The sequence below is a fragment of the Bombina bombina genome, chromosome 5 (assembly GCF_027579735.1).
Source record: "Bombina bombina isolate aBomBom1 chromosome 5, aBomBom1.pri, whole genome shotgun sequence".
Lineage (NCBI taxonomy): Eukaryota > Metazoa > Chordata > Amphibia > Anura > Bombinatoridae > Bombina > Bombina bombina.
The window spans coordinates 953,940,339-953,965,906 of NC_069503.1; the positions used below are offsets into that span (position 1 = coordinate 953,940,339).

The 25,568-nt window shown below is 38.2% G+C and overlaps 1 protein-coding gene across 1 annotated transcript in view; it reads left to right on the top strand.

The window, feature by feature from the left end:
- Positions 1-25,568, top strand: part of STMN2 (stathmin 2) — an 87,939-nt gene that overhangs the window by 20,965 nt on the left and 41,406 nt on the right. Inside the window, 1 exon segment of the mRNA XM_053713162.1 lies at positions 22,059-22,154. Within this exon segment, the coding sequence (XP_053569137.1) occupies positions 22,059-22,154 (96 nt within the window).

Genomic DNA, 25,568 nt, shown 5'->3' on the forward strand with positions numbered 1-25,568 from the left:
CATTTTAGCACTTTAAAATAGTGAAAGTCTGAATTTTTCTAATTGGTATGTATTTCTTCTTTAAAAATAGTTGCTATTATATGTTGTAGCTTTCTTAAATCCACATGTATATCTTTTAATGTAACTGCTATTGTATGACAAACACTATATATACAATTTTGCCAATATATTTATGCATACCATACCTTACATATATTTGTGATGATTTATGTGTCCACCCTAATAGGTTATGCATTAGAATATTAATAGAGAATTTTAAACAAACAAAAGGGACTGTCCCTGCAAGTGGGGATATGTCTCCCATAGAAATAATGAGAGCTCTCTGCTAGTTAACATTTCACAATGGATGACTAAGTACAGAGGAAGACCTCTTATATTACATATAATACAAATAAAAAAACGCTGTTTTCAGTGCACTGTCTTTTCGGAGTAATTTGTTTTTTGACTAGTGTTTGAAGTTTGCAAGAAAAAACACTGAGATCTGTAGGGCGGAAATGTTTACAGAATTACTCTGGGATTTGAGAGACAATGTCATATACGCTCATGTTCAGTCCATTTTAGAAAGGTCTCCAATGCACATATATATATACAGTATATATATATATATATATATATATATATATATATAGGTGTGTGTGTGTACATATATATATTTATGTGTTTATATGTGTATATACTGTATGTCTGTTAATATATATAAATATATATACACATATAAATACATATTAACAACAAACACACACAAATATATATATATATATATATATATATATATATATATATATATATATACACACACACACACACACACACACACACATAAATATCCATCTTTAGACATGTATATGTATGTATCTCTATGTTAAAACCATTTGCCTGCCTTTTTTTCCCTAACACCTGAGACCTCATATCTTTGAGCCTTTATAACTTTTGTGTGCAATATTTATGTTTAATAATTTATATTCAATGGTGTTATTATGAGTGTGTAACTATACTTTGTAATGTATTTTTGATGTATTTTGTGCAACTTTTATGTTTCACAAAACAGTTAACCAGAGCTATGGCAATCATTCTAGCATAAATCGTGATTGCGCTCAAGCGATTGCATTTACTTTCAACTTGTAATATCAACAATGAACTCCTTATCGCTTGGGTGCAAACGTTTGCGCTCCAGTCATAATCTGGCCCTAAATATTGTAACTGTCATCAATCTAAAGTTTGGTACAAAAAAACAAAAATCTAAATTGTGGGTGTCCTTTATGTAACAATAACAATATAGTAGATAATATAAGTACTATATGATAAATGACAACATGTAAAATCTGAGTTTTAACCAGGCAAATAATAATTAAGCCTTCTGAAAATTCCAGAAAGAACTATGATGACAAATGTGTATAGCAGTCCAATCCTCTGGATTCAGAGATAATCCACCCACAGACTGCACTCCATAGAAGGTCAGGTACACCTTTGATAGCTAAAACATAACAACAAACAGAAGGTGTCTCATGGGGTAATATTGTCAGAAACTTTATTGTAAAAATAAAGAATGAATCCACTCATATGTGATTAATCACTAAAGAGTGCAAATGATGCCAGCTGGAGCCTCATAGCTGTTGGGAATGCTCACCACCGGCCACTGGAACTGCAAATCAATCGTCCAGGACTCCTCCTCCTAAAGGACTCTTGGTGCTAAGCGGACTGCGATCCAGACACTCGCCACAGTCCATGCTACATCAGTTCACACAAACATGAGGGATATAGCCCACTCAATATGGTTTAGGGATGAAAAAATACACGTTAAAACCAGTTAAAAACTTTAATAGAAGCAACAGGTTTCTCATCTTAAAATGCCTTTTCATCGGGCTTCAGGTTGGTAATTTGTTTGAATGAATTAATATTTTGAAAACCCCTAGTATGATTTATATATTATTTTTATTTCATCCTTAATTATTGAACTCACTTCTTTAATGACTAAGGACTACTTGGATTAGTAGCTAAACATAATCAATTTAAAAAATCAGAATAGGAAAGAAAAGTGGTAGAGTTGCTCTGTATGGAAAAGAAAATATAAAGTTTACTGAAATGGTAGAAACTAATAATAATGGGGTAAGTATTTTGGTGACTGTGGAAACTGGGGATAAAAATGTGTTTAGAATAGGGGTTGTATATAGGCCTCCGTTAGAGGATGAAAGACTGGAAATCTATTAATAGAAGAAATAACCAAAATTACTATGAAGCGTAAGGTTATCGTAATGCGGAACTTTAAATTAATTTACCAGATACAGGCTGGAAGATACCCTTTGCTAGATCAGCTAGAAGCAGATATATTCTTGAATCCTTCTAAGGGAAATTCATTTGATTGATTGGTTAAGGAATCAACTCAAAATAAAGATATGTTAGATTTAATACTTACAGACAGTTATACAGTATCAGATATGCCTGTAGGTGAGAGCTTAGGGTCCAGTCATCATCGATCTGTTTGGTTCAGTATCCATGTGCCAATACTGTCCATCTTGACTAAAACAAAAGTTTTAGGAGTCTATTTATTAATGTGCGGACGGACATAATCCGCTTTAGCGAACCATGTCCGCCGCACATCGATAAATGCTGACAGCATACGCTGTCGGCATTTATCATTTCACCAGAAGTTCTTGTGAACTGCTGATGCAATACCACCCCCTGTAGATTGGCCGCTAGCAGGGGGTGTCAATCAGCCATATCGTACATGATTGGGTGGATTGCTATATGCAACCTCAGAGACGGCGTATGAGTTTAGGAGCAGCGGTCTTAAGACCGCTGCTTCTTAAATCCTGTTTCTGGCAAGCCTGAAGGCTCGCACGGAAACAAGGGGAACAGGGGCCATTCGGCCCTTATTAAATAGACCCCTTAGACTTCAGGAAGACTGATTTTTCATACCTGAACAACTTTTTTAAATAACAAACTCTTTTTACAGGAGCACAAGAATAGTGGGAATTGTTGAAGGGTGCCATTTTAGATGCAGCCGCAGACTTTATTAGGCATGTCTGTAAAAGTAAAAGAAAGAGGAAACCAAAAAAGCAGTACTTGCTGTAAAGACAAAAAAAAAGCTTATAAAAGAATACAGACAAACACAGTCAGTTGATGATATGCAATATGGTGTCTCCAACTCCAATATTAAGCAGTTAAATAGGAAGGCTAAAGTTAATGTGGAAGAGAAGATAGCACAGTCAGTGAGACATGGGGAAAAAAAACGTTTTTAGGCATATCAGGGAAAGGAGAAAAACTAAGGTTGGAATAGTAAAATTTGTTTTAAAGAGGATTAGGTATTCTTGGCATTATCAAAAATAAATGAAAAAATTTCAGCAGGTACTGGTAATATTCATCGAAGGATTTTAAAGGAATTTGGATCAGTGATAACTGCCCCAAAATTAACAAGAGTTTTTCAGAAGATTGGAGAAAAGCAAATGTAGTACCTCTTCATAAAAAGGGTAGTAGAGAAGTCTCCCTAAGGGTGATGTGGAAAGCCAGACATGGACCTGTTGCTCAGTGTGCCTAGAGGGATATCGCTGCAACTCACTGACGAGGCCCACACTAGGCCAAAATGTACATCTGGGATTTTGATGTATCTGTCTTTCAGGGAGGGATTGCCTGGTATTTCTGTTATGGAATTCCGTTTAGTCAGAATCAGACTGAAATACTACAGGGAAGTTCTTCTCTGTGAAAGGCATGTTGATCAAAAAGAGGCTGCTTCTTGGGTGGTAACTAACCATAGAACAAGCTATTATGCTATTGTTCGTACCCAGGTTGAGCACTTCTCTCCTTTTATTTAGGCAGTAGTGAAGATTCTGGTATCTACAGGCCAGTCAGTTTCACTTCAGTAGAAGGAAAATTAAAGGAAACCCTCTTAAAATAAAGAATTAACACTTATATAAAGACAAAAAATTTAGAGGACCAAGATCAGCATGGTTTTACTTCAGGAAGATCATGTCAGACTAATCTAATCAGGATGGAGTAGTTTATGTAGCAGATCTATATTTCAGCAAAGCAATTGACACTATCCCACCAACAAACTCATTCATAATGGTGTAGACTCACACATTGTGAACTGGGTAGAATGCTGGCTATAGGACAGACTACAGTGGCTTAAATTACAAGGGGAGCAATACATTTTAATTGCTTGTGAGTGCTACTTGAGCTCAAGGTAAAAAAAAATAGCACTCTCAGGTTAGCGCTGGTATTACAAATTGAAAGTTAAAGTAGTACGCAAGTGAAAGACTCAGGCGCACTTACTTAAGAACTTTGGATTTCGCTAACTTGCTGACTCCCTCTCCCCATGAATTTATCTGGGGCATGCTAAAGAAAGCCTTTCTATTTATTGCTTGCATTTTAACCCAAAGCTGCACAAGATCAGCTGTGCTAAAGCCAAAGGTGCATTAGGAATACTTCAAATTCCTATGTTCTTCACTTAGAAGAAAAACAAAATTTATGCTTACCTGATAAATGTCTTTCTTTCCGGGCATGGAGAGTCCACGACTTCATTCCAATTACTAGTGGAATATTCAACTCCTGGAGCAGGCAAAGAGCACCCCAGCAGAGCTGTTAAGTGTCACTTCCCTTACCCATAATCCCCAGTCATCCAGCCGAAGGAAAATGGAAAAGGAACAAACAAAAGGATAAAGAGGTGCCTGAGGTTTACTCAAAAAAAACTGCTGAATTAATAAAGGGCGGGGTCGTGGACTCTCCATGCCAAGAATGAAAGAAATTATCAGGTAAGCCTAAATTTTGTTTTCTTTCCTATGACATGGAGAATCCACAACTTCATTCCAATTACTAGTTGGAACCAATACCCAAGCTAGAGGACACAGAATGAAAAGGGAGGGAGAAAAATGCAGGCGGACCAAAACAGAAGGCACCAGCGCTTGAAGAACCTTTCTCCCAAAAGAAGCCTCAGCCGAGGCAAAAGTATCAAATTTGTAGAATTTGGAAAAAGTATACAAAGAGGACCATGTTGCCGCCTTGCAAATTTGCTCCATGGAAGCTTCATTTTTGAAAGCCCAGGAAGAAGAGACAGCCCTGGTGGAATGAGCCGTAACTCTCTCTGGAGGCTGCTGTCCAGCAGTCTCATAAGCCAAACGGATAACACTTCTCAACTAGAGAGACAGAATAGTAGAAGAAGCCTTCTGACCCTTACTCTTGCCAGAGAAGACAACAAAAAGGGCACAAGATTGCCTAAAATACTTAGTTGCTTTAAGGTAAAATTTTAGCGCTAGCACTACATCCAAATTATGTTAAAGACGTTCCTTATGGGAAGAAGGATTAGGGGAAAAAAAGGAACAACAATTTCCTGATTGATATTTTGATCCGACACAACCTTAGGAAGAAACCCCAACTTAGTACGAGAAGAAATAGAAGTGGAAGAAATAGCGAGAAGAAACAAAAATTTTCCAAGATAACAATCTAATATCAACAGCATGCATCGGCTCAAACAGACCTGTTGCAAAACCATAAGAACAAGGTAAAGGCTCCAAGGAGGAGAAACAGGTTTAAACACAGGCCTGATTCTGACCAGGGCCTGAATAAAAGCTTGAACATCTGGCAAGTCTGCCAGATGTTTGTGCAAAAGAATAGACAGAGCAGAAATCTGACCCTTCAGAGTACTGACTGACAAACCTTTCTCCAGGCCATCCTGAAGAAAAGATAAAATGTGTGGAATCCTCACCTGGCTCCATGAGAAACCCTTAGATTCACACCAATGAAGGTATTTACGCCATACCTTATGGTAAATTTTGCGAGTACAGTTTGCGAGTCTGAAGCATGGTATTAATGACCGCCTCATAAAAAACCACATCTAGTCAACACTAGGTATTCAATCTCCAAGCAGTCAGCTTTAGAGAATCTAGATTTGGATGGAGGAATGGACCCTGAAGTAGAAGGTCCTTCCTCAGAGGTAATCTCCAAGGTGGAAGAGATGACATCTTCACCAGATTTGCGATCCAGATCCTGCGAGGCCATGCAGGAGCTATTAGAATTACAGATGTTCTCTCCTGTTTGATGCAAGCAATGACTCGTGGAAGGAGAGCAAACGGAGGAAACAGGTATGCTAGAGAGACAATCCAAGGAACCGCTAGAGCATCTATCAGAGCGGCCTGAGGATCTCTTGACCTTGAACCGTACTTTGGGAGCTTGGCATTTTTACAAGACGCCATCAGATCCAATTCCATAACCCCCCACCTGACGGTATTCTTTGAGAACACTTCCGGATGGAGAGCCAACTCCCCGGGATGAAAAGTCTGTCTGCTCAGAAAATCTGCCTCCCAGTTGTCCACCCCTGGAATGTGGATAGCATGAGACAATCGTGAGCTTCCACCCACTGCAGAATGCGAGTCACCTCCTTCATAGCCAAGGAACTCCGAGTTCCCCCCTGGTGGTTAATGCAAGCCACTGAGGTGATGTTGTCCGACTGGAATCTGATAAACTGGACTGAAGATAATTGAGGCCAAGCTGTCAAGGCATTGAAGATTGCTCTCAACTCCAAGATGTTTATGGGAAGAGACGACTCCTCCCGAGTCCACAGGCCCTGAGTTTTTAAGAGAGTCCCAAACTGCTCCCCAGCCTAACAGGCTCGTGTCCATAGTCACAATCACCCAGGAAGGTCTCAGGAAGCAAGTGCCCCAAGACAGATGTTCCTGTGAAATCCACCATGAGAGAGAACCTCTTGTTAGGGGATCCAGATCTATCCTCTGCGAGAGATCTAAATGGTCTCCTTTCCATTGATTGAGCATGCATAGTTGCAGAGGTCTCAGATGGAACTGAGCAAAAGGAATGATGTCCATAGAAGTAACCATCAGACCAATCACCTCAGAAACACATGCTTGTAGCTGGAACAAGGGAACTCTTTTCCAGATTCACTTTCCATCCGTTGGAACATAGCAAGGATAACAACCAAGCTGTCGTCCAGGTAAGGTGCCACAGCAATTCCCTGGGATCTGACCACTGCCCAAAGAGCCCCCAGGACCTTTGTAAATATTCTGGGAGCCGTGGCAATACCAAACGGAAGTGCAACAAATTGGAAATGCTTGTCCAGAAAGGCAACCTTAGAAACTGGTGATGATCCCTGTGAATGGGAACATGTAGATATGCGTCCTTCAGGTCTATGGTCGTCATGAACTGACCTTCTTGAACCAATGGAAGAATGGAATGAATAGTTTCCATCTTGAAGGACGGAACCCTGAGGAACTTGTTGAGGCACTTTAGGTCTAGAATGGGACAGAAAGTTCCCTCCTTTTTGGGAACCACAAAGAGATTTGAATAGAATCCTTGTCCCTGGTCCTTTTCAGGAACTGGAACAATTACTCTGAGGGAGGATAGGTCCTCTACGCAGTTTAGGAAGGCCTCTTTTTTTACTTGGTTTGTGGATAGTCTTGACAGGAGAAATCTGCCCCATGGAGGGCAAGATTTGAATCCTATTCTGTAACCCTGGGATACTATGTCCACAGCCCACGGATCTGGGACATCTCGTATCCAAACTTGCTGAAAAAGAGAAAGCCTTCCCCCCACTTGATCCAAAATTGGATCGGGGTGGACCCTTCATGCTGATTTAGAATCATCAGAAGGCTTCTTGTTTTGCTTCCCCTTATTCCAAGGCTGATTGGACCTCCAAGAGGTCTTGGATTGTTCTGGTTTGGAAGAAGAGGAGGAAGACTTTGGTCCTTTAAAGTTACAAAAGGAGCGAAAATTAGAATTCTGACGACCCTTAGGTCTTTTCTTCTTGTCCTGAGGTAGGAAAGATCCCGTTCCACCTGTAATTTCAGAAATGATATCCGCCAGAACAGGAGCAAATAAAGCTTTACCCTTATAAAAGGTAAAGACAAAAGCTTGGCTTTTGAAGTTACATCAGCCGACCAGTATTTCAACCACAGAGCTCTGCGAGCTAGAACAGTGAAACTAGACATTTTAGCTCCCAGTCTAATTACCTGCATATTAGCATCATAGATAAAGGTATTGACCAGTTTAAGAGCTTTGATCCCATCTTGGATCTCCTCTATCATAGTCTCTTCAGATATCAAATCAGACAAGGCATTGCACCAATAAGATGCTGCTCCCGCAACTGTAGCAATACTAGACGCATGTTGCCACTGTAATCCTTGATGGATATACATCTTCTTTAAGTAAGCCTCTAGCTTCTTATCGATAGAATCCTTAAAGGAACAACTATCCTCTATAAGAATAGTAGTTCTTTTGGCTAAAGTAGAGATAGCTCCTTCTATTTTAGGCACAGTGCACCATGAGTCACGAATGGAGTCAGCAACAGGAAACATCTTTTTAAAAACAGAGGAAGGGGAAAAAGGAACTCCTGGGTTATCCCATTCCTGAGCTATAATTTCAGACATCTTGTCTGGAACAGGAAATTATAAACTCTATTAAGTTTAGTAGACTTTTTAGGATTGACAGCAATCGAAGGTTCAGAGTCGTCCAAAGTAGCTAGAACCTCCTTTAGAAGTAACCTGAGATGTTCAAGCTTAAATCTGAAATTAACTTCTTCAGGTTTAGAAGAATTTTCCCCCATCATATCAGAATCTGAAATTTCACCTTCAGGAAGCTACTGAAGTATTCTCTTCATCCAGACATTTGGGAAAGGTTGACCAGTGCAGATTTAGAAGGGTAAGAAACCTTACTAGCAGAGAATTGTTTAGATTTCCTCTTACACTTAACTGAAGTAGGGAAAGCAGATAAGGCTGCAGACACCGCAGAAGTTATCTGTGCAGCAAAATCTCCTGGCAAATAAACACCCCCAGGAGGTTGAGAGGAACCGCAGGGCACTGTATGTGAAACTACCATAGCTTGGGACGTTTGAGGAGAAAGCTGAGGCATATCCTGAACAGCATTAGCCTGAGAGACATAAGGCTCAGAAGGGAGAAATTTGCCTTTAAATTTTAAGGTCTTAGATAAGCAAGTGGAGCAGAATTGCACAGGGGGTACAACCTGAGCCTGCAGACAAAGCAAACATTTGTCAAAGAAAATAGATAACATTTGGTCTGAATCCATAATAACAGAGCTGATTCCCAAATTAATAAATATAAAAATTATTAGTATTACTGGTACAGTTAAAGAGCAATCACCTATTGCAAGGAAAATAATCTTTTTACAAATTTAACCTCACACCTCTATACCTCAGCTAGCTGAGGAGTCTTACCACACCAGGACCGGAGCTCACTAGAAAATTGTAAAGGGAACTTCCTAGATGAGGATCCGCTGCCAGAGATCGATGACAAGACTAGGAGAGCAGAGGATAAAAGAGATTCTGTCTATCCAATTAGTAGTCTCCACATATAAGAAAACAATTTGATCGCTACGCTTGCTAACTCACTCCGCTCTACATTGCCTAAAACCGAAGAGTGGATGAGTCACGTTATAGGAGAGCGTAAAAAAAACTGCGCCACAGTAAACACATGAACGTTTCTGACAGATCACAGAAAATTTCAGTTAAGCACAACGCATCTAACTGTAAAACCAACGATACACTGCCTAACTCTGCAGAATAAATAATAAAGCATATCTACACAACCCAATAACGCTGCAGTCAGTCTCTCCTAAATGATAAGGGTAACTAATTAACCCCTTAAGTTTCACAATCCAGTGCCTGTCAAAAAACTGCCACAAAAATGAAACCCATCTATAAAGTTTAAAACTTTTCCCCATATGTTGATCCACAAGAGGAATTAACCTCTCAAGTGCTGCCCTTTAATACCTAGAAGGCAAAGGCACTATCCAGCTGCATATAGTATATAAAGATATATTTTGAGAAATATATTTACAAATAAAATGAAAAAGAAATTTCCAAGTGAAGAACATAGGAAATTCAAGTATTACTATTAAAAAAAGTATACTATTAAACCATATTAAATTGTTTAAAAATGTATATATATATATATATATATATATATATATATATACATATGTGTGTGTATGTATGTATGTGAGCACATACATATTTACACATAAACACATAAATACACATGCAAACACATATATACACACTTATAGATAAATATACATACACATATTTATACATTTATATATGCATTGGAGCCCTTTCCAGTCAAACACCTTGCCATATATCATATCCCTTTTTTAAATTTGAAACATTATCTAATTAAATGTATTTTTTATTGAAATGTGTATATATGTGTGTAATATGTTAATTTTTATATGTTTTACATGTGTTTTGTGAACGTGTTTTTTTAACCCCGACACTTTACTTTAGGTCTCAGGTTCAAACACTGTGGGGGACTTCAAGAATGCCTGGGATAAACATAAGGCTATCCTACTAACTAGATAAGTTTACAATTTTAGGAAAGTTTGGAAAGACTAGTTGGGCCTAGGATTATTATCTCCTGCAAACATCTAGTTTCTGTTTAACTTGAATTGTCCTTACCATCTAGCAAAATATGTTACATTTTCCAGACCTAAGATGAGATCTAAATTACAAACGGGTATATTAACTAGTATTTATTGACTGCAAGGCATTATATATTCATTAAAAAAAATACACTACATTATTTTAAAAATATTGTAGTTATGAAGAGAAAAAAATGATATCTGCTTTTACAAGTATAGTATATGCAATGATTGTTTGATGTATTTGTGTATATATGTATGTGTGTGTATGTATTTGGGTATATATGTACAGTATGTATGTGTGTGTGCATGTATTTGGGTATATATGTACAGTATGTATGTGTGTGTGCATGTATTTGGGTATATATGTACAGTATGTATGTGTGTGTGCATGTATTTGGGTATATATGGATGTGTGTGTCGTGTGTGGGACTAATTTCAGATTAGTCCAAGAAAAGTAAATAAGTGGAAATTTCCAAACCTGTAAAACAATTTCACTAGTTTGCTAGTTCCAGAATTTTGGAACATAAGTTGCATGTCTCTTATAATATGTATGACTATAATGAAATGTGACATTTTGTAGTGTTGGATCTTATTTTTTTCTGACTGAAGCATATGTATATTTTAAGGTGGGATTTTAAATGGTGTTATATTGATACGTGCACTAATTAATCTGTTCCTTCTGTCATGCTATACTTGTGTGATAAAATCTCATTAGGATTTTTACAGTGGTGCATCTCAGTCAGTGCATCTATACTTAAATGTATTAACAAAAAAGGTTCTAAAAAAATTTATGTTTTTTATGATACTCTGTTACTCTGTATAACTTCAGTTTTGCAATTTATCTCATTTCAGAATTTATATTTTAAAATTAGAAATAAAGTTAAGGGTGATATCTAATTTAGAAGTGAATGATATTTCTTCTGTTATGTGTGATCAGTCCACGGGTCATCATTACTTCTGGGATATAACTCCTCCCCAACAGGAAATGCAAGAGGATTCACCCAGCAGAGCTGCACACAGCTCCTCCCCCCTACGTCAGTCCCAGTCATTCTCTTGCACCCAACGACTAGATAGGATGTGTGAGAGGACTATGGTGATTATACTTAGTTTTTATGACTTCAATCAAAAGTTTGTTATTTTAAAATAGCACCGGAGCGTGTTATTACTTCTCTGGCAGAGTTTTGAGGAAGAATCTGTCAGAGTTTTTTACTATGATTTTAACCGGAGTAGTTAAGATCATATTGCTGTTCTCGGCCATCTGAGGGAGGTAAAGGCTTCAGATCAGGGGACAGCGGGCAGATGAATCTGCATTGAGGTATGTAGCAGTTTTTATTTTCTGAATGGAATTGATGAGAAAATCCTGCATACCGTTAAAATGACATGTATGTATACACTTCAGTATTCTGGGGATGGTATTTCACCGGAACTACTCTGTTAAAGGTCACTAATCCCTTTTAATAACTATTTATCATGTTAAACGTTTTTGCTGGAATGTAGAATCGTTTACATTGCTGAGGTACTGTGTGAATAAATATTTGGGCATTATTTTCCCACTTGGCAGTTTTTTTTGCTTTAATTGTGACAGTTTCGTTTCTCTTCACTGCTGTGTGGGAGAGGGAGGGGCCGTTTTTGGCGCTCTTTGCTACGCATCAAAAAATACCAGTCAGTTACTTTTTATATTTCCTGCATGATCCGGTTCATATTTGATAGATCTCAGGGGTCTTCAAACTTCTTTGAAGGGAGGTAAATTCTCTCAGCAGAGCTGTGAGAATTCTTATAGTGACTGTGAATAAAAACGTTGCTTTGTATTTTTTATGTCAAATTTAATTATTGTTATTTTACTAATGGGAACAAACCTTTGCTAAAAGTTTTGTTGTTTTAAAGTTTGATGCTATAACTGTTTTTCAGTTCATTATTTCAACTGTCATTTAATCGTTAGTACCTCTTTGAGGCACAGTACGTTTTTTGCTAAAAAAGATTATAACCAAGTTGTAAGTTTTTTGCCAGTGTGTTAAACATGTCTGACTCAGAGGAAGATATCTGTGTCATTTGTTCCAATGCCAAGGTGGAGCCCAATAGAAATTTATGTACTAACTGTATTGATGCTACTTTAAATAAAAGTCAATCTGTACAATGTGAACAAATTTCACCAAACAGCGAGGGGAGAGTTATGCCGACTAACTCGCCTCACGCGGCAGTACCTGCATCTCCCGCCCGGGAGGTGCGTGATATTTTGGCGCCTAGTACATCTGGGCGGCCATTACAGATAACATTACAAGATATGGCTACTGTTATGACTGAAGTTTTGTCTAAATTACCAGAACTAAGAGGCAAGCGTGATCACTCTGGGGTGAGAACAGAGTGCGCTGACAATGCTAGGGCCATGTCTGATACTGCGTCACAGCTTGCAGAGCATGAGGACGGAGAGCTTCATTCTGTGGGTGACGGTTCTGATCCAAACAGATTGGACTCAGATATTTCAAATTTTAAATTTTAAATTGGAGAACCTCCGTGTATTACTAGGGGAGGTCTTAGCAGCTCTCAACGATTGTAACACCGTTGCAATACCAGAGAAACTGTGTAGGTTGGATAAATACTTTGCGGTACCGGCGAGTACTGACGTTTTTCCTATACCTAAGAGACTAACTGAAATTGTTACTAAGGAGTGGGATAGACCCGGTGTGCCGTTCTCACCCCCTCCAATATTATAAAGATGTATTCCAATAGACGCCACCACTCGGGACTTATGGCAAACGGTCCCCAAGGTGGAGGGAGCAGTTTCTACTTTAGCTAAGCGTACCACTATCCCGGTGGAGGATAGCTGTGCTTCTCAGATCCAATGGATAAAAAATTAGAGGGTTACCTTAAGAAGATGTTTGTTCAACAAGGTTTTATATTACAACCCCTTGCATGTATCGCGCCGATTACGGCTGCGGCAGCATTTTGGATTGAGTCGCTTGAAGAGAACCTTAGTTCATCTACGCTAGACGACATTACGGACAGGCTTAGAGTCCTTAAACTAGCTAATTCCTTCATTTCGGAGGCCGTAGTACAATTTAACCAAACTTACGGCTAAGAACTCAGGATTCGCCATACAGGCACGTAGGGCGCTGTGGCTAAAATCCTGGTCAGCTGATGTTACTTCTAAGTCCAAATTACTTAATATACCTTTCAAGGGGCAGTCTTTATTTGGGCCCGGTTTGAAAGAGATTATCGCTGACATTACAGAGGTAAGGGCCACGCCCTACCTCAAGACAAAGCCAAAGCTAAGGCTAGACAGTCTAATTTTCGTCCCTTTCGGAACTTCAAGACAGGAGCAGCATCAACCTCCACTGCACCAAAACAGGAAGGAGCTGTTGCTCGTTACAGGCAAGGCTGGAAGCCTAACCCAGTCCTGGAACAAGAGCAAGCAGGCCAGGAAACCTGCTGCAGCCCCAAAGACAGCATGAACCGAGAGCCCCCCGATCCGGGACCGGATCTAGTGGGGGGCAGACTCTCTCTCTTCGCCCAGGCCTGGGCAGAGATGTTCAGGATCCCTGGGCACTAGAGATCTATCTCAGGGATACCTTCTAGACTTCAAATTATCTCCCCCAAGAGGGAGATTTCATCTGTCAAGGTTGTCAACAAACCAGATAAAGAAAGAAGCGTTCTACGCTGCGTACAAGATCTGTTAATAATGGGAGTGATCCATCCGGTTCCGCGGTCGGAACAAGGACAAGGGTTCTACTCAAACCTGTTTGTGGTTCCCAAAAAAGAGGGAACTTTCAGGCCAATCTTAGATTTAAAGAATCTAAACAAATCCTAAGAGTTCCATCGTTCAAAATGGAAAACTATTCGGACAATCTTACCCATGATCCAAGAGGGTCAGTACATGACCACAGTGGATTTAAAGGATGCTTACCTTCACATACCGATCCACAAAGATCATCACCGGTATCTAAGGTTTGCCTTCTTAGACAGGCACTACCAGTTTGTAGCTCTTCCATTCGGATTGGCTACGGCTCCAAGAATCTTACAAAGGTTCTGGGTGCCCTTCTGGCGGTACTAAGACCGCGAGGGATTTCGGTAGCTCCATACCTAGACGACATTCTAATTCAAGCTTCAAGCTTTCAAACTGCCAAGTCTCATACAGAGTTAGTTCTGGCATTTCTAAGGTCGCATGGATGGAAAGTGAACGAAAAGAAGAGTTCTCTTTTTCCTCTCACAAGAGTTCCATTCTTGGGGACTCTTATAGATTCTGTAGAAATGAAGATTTACCTGACAGAGGACAGGTTAACAAAGCTTCAAAATGCATGCCGTGTCCTTCATTCCATTCAACTCCCGTCAGTAGCTCAATGCATGGAGGTGATCGGCTTAAAGGTAGCGGCAATGGACATAGTACCTTTTGCACGCCTACACCTCAGACCTCTGCAATTATGCATGCTAAGTCAGTGGAATGGGGATTACTCAGATTTGTCCCCCTACTCTGAATCTGAATCAAGAGACCAGAAATTCTCTTCTATGGTGGCTTCATCGGCCACACCTGTCCAGGGGGATGCCATTCAGCAGGCCAGACTGGACAATTGTAACAACAGACGCCAGCCCTACTAGGTTGGGGCGCTGTCTGGAATTCTCTGAAGGCTCAGGGACAATGGAATCAGGAGGAGAGTCTCCTTCCAATAAACATTCTGGAATTGAGGGCAGTTCTCAATGCCCTTCTAGCTTGGCCCCAATTAACAACTCGGGGGTTCATCAGGTTTCAGTCGGACAACATCACGACTGTGCTTACATCAACCATCAGGGGAGGGACAAGAAGCTCCCTAGCAATGGTGGAAGTATCAAAGTTAATTCGCTGGGCAGAGTCTCACTCTTGCCACCTGTCAGCAATCCACATCCCGGGAGTGGAGAAACTGGGAGGCGGATTTCTTGAGTCGCCAGACTTTTCATCCGGGGGGAGTGGGAACTTCATCGGAGGTCTTTGCCCAAATACTTCAACGTTGGGGCAAGCCAGAGATAGATCTCATGCGTCTCGCCAGAACGCCAAACTTCCTCGCTACGGGTCCAGATCCAGGGATCCGGGAGCGGTTCTGATAGATGCTTTGACAGCACCTTGGAACTTCGGGATGGCTTATGTGTTTCCACCCTTTCCGCTGCTTCCTCGATTGATGCCAAAATCAAGCAGGAGAGAGCATCAGTGATTCTAATAGCGCCTGCATGGCCACGCAGGACTTGGTATGCAGATCTAGTGGACATGTCATCCTGTCCGCCTTGGTCTCTCTACCTCTAAGACAGGACCTTCTGATACAGGGTCCATTCAAACATCAAAATCTAACTTCTCTGAAGCTGACTGCTTGGAAATTGAACGTTTGATTTTATCAAAACGTGGTTTTTCTGAGTCGGTTATTGATACCCTGATACAGGCTAGGAAGCCTGTTACCAGAAAGATTTACCATAAAATATGGCGTAAATACCTATACTGGTGCGAATCCAAACATTACTCCTGGAGTAAGGTTAGGATCTCTAGGATATTGTCTTTTCTACAAGAAGGGTTAGAAAAGGGTTTATCAGCTAGTTCATTAAAGGGGACAGATTTCAGCTCTGTCCATCTTGTTACACAGGCGTCTGTCCAGAAAATCCAGACCGTCCAGGCTTTTTGTCAGGCTTTAGCTAGGATCAAGCCCTGTGTTTAAAGCTGTTGCTCCGCCATGGAGTTTAAACTTAGTTCTTAACGTTTTACAGGGTGTTCCATTTGAACCCCTTCATTCCATTGATATAAAATTGTTATCTTGGAAAGTTCTGTTTTTAATGGCTATTTCCTCGGCTCGAAGAGTCTCTGAGTTATCAGCCTTACATTGTGATTCTCCTTATCTGATTTTTCACTCAGACAAGGTAGTTCTGCGTACTAAACCTGGGTTCTTACCTAAGGTGGTCACTAACAGGAATATCAATCAAGAGATTGTTGTTCCATCCTTGTGTCCAAATCCTTCTTCAAAGAAGGAACGTCTTCTACACAATCTGGATGTAGTTCGTGCCCCTCAAGTTCTACTTGCAGGCAACTAAAGATTTTCGCCAAAACTTCTTCCCTGTTTGTCGTTTATTCTGGACAGAGGAGAGGTCAAAAAGCTTCTGCTACCTCTCTCTCTTTTTGGCTTCGTAGCATAATACGTTTAGCCTATGAGACTGCTGGTCAGCAGCCTCCTGAAAGAATTACAGCTCACTCCACTAGAGCTGTGGCTTCCACTTGGGCCTTTAAGAATGAGGCCTCTGTTGAACAGATTTGCAAGGCTGCAACTTGGTCTTCGCTTCATACTTTTCCAAATTTTACAAATTTGACACTTTTGCTTCTTCGGAGGCTATTTTTGGGAGAAAGGTTCTTCAGGCAGTGGTTCCTTCTGTATAATGAGCCTGCCTATCCCTCCCGTCATCCGTGTACTTTTGCTTTGGTATTGGTATCCCAGAAGTAATGATGACCCGTGGACTGATCACACATAACATAATAAAACATAATTTATGCTTACCTTATAATTTCCTTTCTTCTGTTGTGTGATCAGTCCACGGCCCGCCCTGTTTTTAAGGAGGTAAATATCTTTTAAATTATACTCCAGTCCACCACTTCACCCTTGGTTACTCCTTTCTCGTTGATTCTTGGTCGAATGACTGGACTGACGTAGGGGGGAGGAGCTGTGTGCAGCTCTGCTGGGTGAATCCTCTTGCATTTCCTGTTGGGGAGGAGTTATATCCCAGAAGTAATGATGACCCGTGGACTGATCACACAACAGAAGAAAGGAATTTATCAGGTAAGCATAAATTATGTTTTTCTCTAGATTTAATCTAGATAGACCAAGTCAATGGATTTCACCTATCTGCATTAAATTTTTTTTTGCCATTTTTCCTTCAATGGTCTGAACCACTGTTTTCAAACCTGTCCTCAGACCTCCCCCAACAGGCCAGGTTTTCAGGATTACCTTGGATGAGAGCAGGTAAAATAACCATGGTTACTAATAGGCTGATTATTTCACCTGAGCTCTAGTTCAGATCACCTCAAATGTGACCTGTTAGGGAGGTCTGAGGACAGGTTTAAAAAACCAGTGGTATAAATTAATAGGCACGAGAAGCAAGGAAGAGTTATAAAATGTAATGAGGCACAATGTCTGCAAATGGATTCCTGAAAGTTTACATGCCAATTGCTAATAAATATCTTTAGTTGTCATTTTTCAGATATAAGTTTTTATTGCTGTTTAAAACCTTTTCTAACTACAATGCAATGCTTTTGTTCAATTAAAGCAACAGTGAACATTTTCGAACTACAAAAAATCCTCAATTTAAGAGCTAAAATACATGAGAAGGGGGTAAAATAAATAATAAATGTATATTGGAAAGTTGTTTTACTATGCATTACTAAACCATTAAAGGGACATAAAACCCAATTTTGTCTTTCATGATTCAAATAGATCATGTGATTTTAAACAACTTTCCAATTTAGTTCTATGATCAACATTGCTTCCTTGTTGAAGCATCTTCAATGTAGTACTGGGGGCTAGCTGAAACACATCTGGTGAACCAATGACAAGAGGTATTGTGCAGCCACCAATCCGCAGCGAGTTCCCAATAGTGCATTGCTGCTCCTCAGCATACCTTAGTATGCTTTACAGCAAAGGATACCAAGAGAATGGAGCAAATTAGTTAACAGAAATAAAATTAGAAAGTTGTTTTAAATCACTCGCTCTGGACTGTCTGAATCATGAAATAAAAAAATTAAGCTTCATTTCCCTCTAATATAAAAAATCTCAAGGTGTTTACTGTTCTTTTATTTGTGTTGTAGATCCCCAAAGAAGCTACCGTCTATTGAGGACAAGTTATATGAATATAAAAATAAAATAAAAATCTCAGTAATGCTTCACTGCATTTTCTACCTTTGGGTAAAGATTTTTTTAGGAGATAAGTTAGAAAACTTGTTGATCACAGAAACAATAATTGATTCTTGTTTTGCTAGTAGTAAGGACCCCAGCTACCTTTAGTGCTTGTTTATTCCCTCCTAAATGTATGCCTCCTGTGAAATATTACAGATATCCCTGTTCCTCATGGGCTGCTTGCGCACTCACATGTCAGTCAGGAGCAGATATGAGCGTCATTTATATTTGGGTCTTCACACATTCATAGGACAGTGGAAAACATCTGAAAGCAGTGTCCCTTCCATGTTTTGAAATGAAGACACGAGGACTTTATCAGAAGGGTTAATGTGCCCATTTTATCTCTTGAATTGGATCATAACCCCTTTTTTGTGGATTAAAGCATATATTTTCTTAAAATATTTTTTTTAATTTGCTCATTGGTGTCCACATCTCTTTCAAAATATAGCTCAAAAGCCTCTCTAACATTTCCCATGAATGTGCCTGTTACGAGTATATTGTTATTTATTATTTTCTCATGTCTTTGCCACACATTGCTCTTTTCCATATCCATTTGCAAGTGTTTGTAATTTACAATAGGGCACAAGTCCCCTATAGCAATAGTAAGAATGCACTTCTAATGTTTTTATTTTTGTCAGTTCAAGCACTGCACTACTCTCCTCATTAAATGCATTTCCATGTGTGACAGTACAATGTCAATTAAATTAAAGGGACAACTCAAATCAAAATTAAACTTTCATGATTCAGATAGAGCATGCCATTTTAAACAACCTTACCATTTTACTTCCATTAACAAAAATGTGCACAGTCTTTTTATATTTAAACTCTTTGCGTCACCAGCTCCTACTGAGCATGTGCAAGAATTCACAGAATAAATGTGTATGCATTTGTGATTGCTAAAAGCTGTCACATGGTACAGGGGAATGGAAATAGACATAACTTTTAAAATTGTCAGAAAAAAAATTGATTTCTCATTTGAAGTTCAGACTAAGAACTATTGCATTTTCTTTTTATCATGCATTTGTTGGTTTTGCAAATCTACTGTGTTTACTGGTCCTTAAGGCCTGAAAGGGACATAATACATTGCAATTAACTAAACTTTGTAGCAGCATTGGAATAAATTAATATAATAGCCTGAGTTTGACAATATTGTCAATGCAATAATTGCAGACAATTGTTTTTTCAATAATCAAGTCCCCCCCTACCACTTGCTTTATTTGTAGGGGCCAAACTGTTGTTACTAGAATAGACAAGACTTGCTACTGACATTTTTTTTAGAAAGCTTACATTGTTTTGCAGTTCCTTACCTTATCAGCTCTGCTGGGGCTAATTAGGGGCAGATATGTACAGTACATGGCCAGACTGTGATGAAAAATAGGCTCAAACATTTTGAGGAATAGCTGTTCACACCCTCCCCCTTTTGTTATTTTACTAGACCCCCAATAGCTGACAAGTATAATCTACTACTCTGATTTAAAAAAAAAAATTGTAACACCTTTCTGTCACTGTATTTTGTTATTAAACAGTAAAAAAATAAAATGTAATAAATAAAAAACAATGGTTAGTTCATATTTAAATAAAGAATAACTGCTTATTGCCCAACAGCCTGTATAGTCTTAGTTATTCAGAATAACAGGCAGCTGAGTGTGACGAGAATGGCCCTGACCTGATTCACAGACACAGCAAGGCAGTGAGAGGCAAGGCAGAGCTGGCCCTGCATCATGCATAAATAATAATGCTGGTACTGGGCAGGACTAAGGCAACCAGGCCCAGTTTAGTAACTAGCCCTGGCACACCGGCCAAATGCTATGCACACCCTATGCTCAGTCCGGACCTGTAAATGTAGCCAGGGTTAAACTTGTGATGTTAAGTTACAGGAAAATGGGTTACAATGTTTAATTAAACATTTTATATTACAACTTCAAATTTAACATATTTTTTTTATTGTCTAAGGAGGTTCATTCAGAATTTTACTTAATTCAGTTTTAAATTACAGCAAATTTATTTTTAAACACCTCATATCATTTTCAGGTTTTGACTACTTTCTTGCAAATAATAGTTTTGCTTTATTCTATGCTAATTATGTTTCACATTAAAACAGGTTTATCAGTAAAGTGTTAAAAAAGAAATTATTTAAAAGTATATATTTCTTACCTTAGGAATTAAAGCTTTAATTAGCAAAATGTATAAATAAATAAACATACTTATACACTATAATTGAAATGGAAATCTGTAAATGATATGTTCTAGGCAGAGAAGCAGAAGAAAAGAGTAAATAATCTTAAAAAAGGTATATAACGGCATTGTCAAATTTGTGAACATAGCAAGAGGCTTTAGCCCCGTGTACATTTAACAGCACAACCCCAATTACCCCACAAGAGACTCCTATCCTCTGTTATATATATATATATATATATATATATATATATTTATATATATATATTTATATATTACAACTGAGCAATGAATGCTAGCCAGTATATTTACGGACCAGTTAATTACACCTCCACAAAGAAAAGTAATTTCACTGCTATTTAATGCTAATAAGACAAACAGAGCAGTGATCTTTCACTGCCAGTTATGTACACAGAAATAATTATTTAACACAAAACAATAGAAACAATACAGATATTAATGTATACCCTCTTTATACTAGTAACAGTAAGATCAATAATGCTACATCCTTTCAGTACACACAGGCCAGTAATTTCCAGTAGGAAGATGTACTTGCGTGTTTTTGCTGCTTTTTCTGTTATATATTTCATACCACGCGCATACTTGGAGAAATTCCTTCCATCTTCTTTCCAGATATAACGTTAATATTTCTAACATGACTAGTGCAAAAAAGAAGTGGAAACAATGACAATTTCCAAGTCTTTCTGGTGGCGCCCATATTGAAAAAGTTATAACAGACTTTAGTGGCCTTTAGATATTTTTAGCCACCACCTGCAACTCACATTTTGGACTTTACTGTCCCAAGACGGGGCTACAGCTACTAACCTCATCTTAGAAACACAATGAATAAATCTCCTTTGTATTTATAGGCTTGTGAAGACTTGTCACCCTCCACCAGTACAGCTTTGGGAATAGTTGTCCTCAAGCAGTGAATATCTAGCAACTCTTTTATATAAATGATATAAAATGTATGCATACAATGATCCTTTGAGAGACAGTACAATGTACGAATGCAGAACATTAGTTGTCTTATATATTTAATCTAGAAACGTTTACTTTTGGCTTTTACCTACATAAATAGAAACACCATTTGTTCAACTATTCAGTGTTTCCATTGCTATCAAGAAATAAGATCTTTTTTGGGGCTTATGGTTTGTGATACCACGTTTTGGGAGGTTTCTATTTCATAAAGATCTTATTATAGACAACATATAATGGGAAACATATTCAATAAGATTGCAGATGTTTTTATAAGATACGTATAGGAGTTTTCATCTTTGTGAGCATCACAAATGAGCTCAAAGAGTCTGAACCCTGATTTATTTTACCACAAAGCAAGCCAATTAATGTCCATTCTTATCTGTGCACCACTGACATTTTTGTCTTTTATTTTCTTGTTAAAAGATCTTTAAAAAAAAAAATATTCTGAAAAAGGCTCATTATTTGTTGTACGATGCTTTACATAGCTTTGCCACATTTTGAATCAGCTTTATTCAAATCGAAGAAAACTATGAGATTTGACACTGCAAACATTTAATAAATACTAATTTTTTTTTAAGTCTTTTTTCCTAAAATGCTGATTATTGTAAAAATCTATTTTCTATCTTTTTATAGCCTACAAAGAAAAGATGAAGGAGCTCTCTATGCTCTCACTGATCTGCTCCTGTTTTTATCCAGAACCTCGCAATATCCCTGCATATACGTATGATGGTAAGTAGTATTTGCCGAAGCTGTAAAAAGACAATAATTGTGTAGAATGATTAATATCTGAATGTAGTCATGTCTCATATGCATAAACATTATAACAATGCTTTCTGAAAATTAGCTTTATATCTTACCTGGTGGGAGGCAGGAGGGTGGAACAGACCGCAGCATGAAACATAGTTGTCTGTGGTTAGGCTGTTTAACTCAAAGATGGCATCCTGTACTAAACTTACGCGAACCTCTCCGCCCGGGATCACAGAATGCGCGTGAGTAGGGGTTGTCAATCACTCCGGTGCGAACGTACCCAGGGTGATTTAATCCACCAGCTAATAGCTGTTAAGAAGCTGCAGTATAATGACTTGATAAATGGGGACAATAGTATTACATTTTTTATTTTTAAATTAGTGAAAACAATGGGGAAGATTTATTTTGTTTATTTAATCAAAGTTGTAAAACAAACATTTTGTTTTGTTTTGTTTTTTCTACATTGACATTGTGTATTTTAAATGTTAAAAGTCCATATTTTGATTGTAAATTAAATGTGGACCCAAGTGACCTTGAATGCTCAATCTTTATGTATATTACTTCGTAGCCTAATTATTTATCAGTGCTATATGCATAAATAAAAATTGTATTTTTTTATCTACTAATATCTGCTTCAGGATCATTTTGCTTTAATTGGAAGTAAAAAGCAGTGGATTTCTGGCTCAGTACACTTTATCAAGTTCCTTTATAGATTTTGCACATGCAAGAGAGTATTTAATGTTTTCTAAAGGGATAGCCTAGTCAAAATTAAACTTTCATGATTCAGATAGAACATGCAATTTTAAGCAACTTTCTAATTTTCTCCTATTATCAATTTTTCTTCGTTCTCTTGGTATCTTTAATTGAAAAGGCAAGAATGTAAGCTTATGAGCCGGCCCCATTTTTGGTTCAGCAATGGCTACATTTAGACACAAAAGGAAAGGAAGTGTGATGGCACTACTAAAGTAAAGAGGGATGGGCTAATAATAATCAAAAAAATAGCCTTATATTTATTATTTAATGCCCTTGGGTGCTGTGTACTTGAACACAATGTAGAGTTAGTGACCGAGTATTCACAAAAAGAGTACACTTGAAAGCACTCACCCCCTCATAAGTTCATAGAGGTGTGGCGTGTTGTGTGTGAAAAAAATTGGACACATTAAAAACATAAACACTTTAATAGAATTTTATTAAAAACTGGGTGTATTTAAAAACACTAGAGAACTGATAGGTAATATTGTGTAATTCGTCTGAGATAATCGACCTTATTAGTAATATTTGTTGGTCAGTCAGTTATTGCAAATATGATTAGCGTCTCAGATAGGTAAAGTGAACCAGATAAATAAGGAGTACTTATAGATGAGCACTAAATTTAATAATGTTAACTCATGAAAGTTAATTGTATATGGTTAGTACAGTGCTACTGCTTATTGTATATTAGCTCCTATTCTAGTTCTATTAGTAATTCACCGTTGCTCTTAGGTCAAATCTAAGTCAAATTATAAAATTAAATGTGTAGCATCATAAGTTGACATGCTAGACATAGGTTACCCCCTTTAAACAGATATTTGTATATCGTCTAATGGCTTGGTTTAGTTATTCTTAAAGGTTGTAACGTTCCTCTATAATAAACATATTGCTATGTCAATCTGTGTATAGGGAAAATAGATATACTCGAGTGCATAAGATTTCCTCATGTAAAAAGAGCTGCTGGGCAGCTTGCTACTGATAGGACTAATAGTTGTAATAGTAATCACTGTTAGTTGTTATCAATATCCTTAGGCTGACTTAATCACAGTCCAGAGGTAATGACCATATTGTGATAGTGATTAACTATATTCCACAAGACTCAATATAATTCAAGGGTATTACGCTAGCAATAATGGTGGTAAATAGTGTACACAGAAAACTCAATATCAGTAAAGCGATTCTCTATAATATGTAAGCGAATAATTGTATTCTAAATAATTCAAGATACAAATTTTCTCTGATCCTTATCGTATATTTGTTTAAGGATCATTACTTGCTTTGCTAAATTCACTTACTTAAGTACTATGTGATATCATTCTGTTTACCGGTATCGTTACCCCGCAGTAGCGGTCTATCGAGCAATGTGGACACAAGGTGTTTGGCTTGTAAGTGTGGATAGCGTAAATGATAAGTCAAATAATATCCGGTGATAATAGCTTTAAATCTTGGTCCTATTGATACACTACCCAGTAGTCAAATAATGGTATGCATAGAGATCCCCCAGTATAGTATTGTAAGTAAATTATAACAGTATATTTCAATTTACTGAGGCAAAGAGCACCACAGCAAAGCTGTTAAGTATCAATTCCCTCTTATCTCATATATCCATGCAGATAAGGGAGTTCTCCGTTCTGAGTTTGGTTTTCTTCCTAAGGTTGTTTTTCGGACAGAAATATTAATCAGGAAATTGTTGTTCCTTCTCTCTGTCCTATTCCTTCTTCTCATAAAGAACTTTTGTTGCACAACTTAGACGTTGTGTGGGCTCTTTTTTTATCTGCAGGCTACGAAGGACTTTCGTCAGTCTTCTGCATTGTTTGTTGCTTTTCTGGAAAACGTAAAGACCAGAAAGCTACCTGCCACTTCTCTTTCTCTCTGGTTGAGAAGTGTTATTCGCTATGGCTTATAAGACTGCTGGACAGTAGCCTCCTGAGAGAATTACAGCTCTCTTCTCTAGGGCGGTGCCTCTGTAGAACAGATTTGTAAGGCCGCGACTTTTTCTTCTTTGCATACTTTTTCTAAATGTGTTTCTTTTGCCTCGGCTGAGATTTCTTTGGGGAGAAAGGTTCTGCAAGCAGTGGTGCCTTCTGTTTAGGTTACCTGTCTTGTCCCTCCCTTATCACCTGTGTCCTCTAGCTTGGGTATTGATTCCCAAAAGTAATTGATGATTCCGTGGACTCACTGTCTTAAGAGAGAAAACAAAATTTATGCTTACCTGATAATTTCTTTCTTTCTTGACATGGTGAGTCCACGGCCCTCCCTGTTTTCTCAGACAGGTTTTTTTTTATATAAACCTCAGGAACCTCTGCACCTTGTGTTATTTCCTTTCTCTCCTTTTCCTTCGGTTGAAGTAATGGCCAACTTCAACAAACAATGACCGGAGATTAATATTTTAGAAGCCTTAAAGGGCCAGTAAATCCACTAAATAATGTTATATAATTCTGCACATAGTGCAGAATTATATAACATTAGGTTAGCGCTAGCTTTCTAGATCAAAGTATGTCACAGATATTTCTTTCTTAAGACACGGTGAGTCCACAGAATCATCAATTACTGTTGGGAATACCACTCCTGGCCAGCAGGAGGAGGCAAAGTGCACCACAGCAAAGCTGTTAAGTATCAATTCCCTTCCCACAACCACCAGTCATT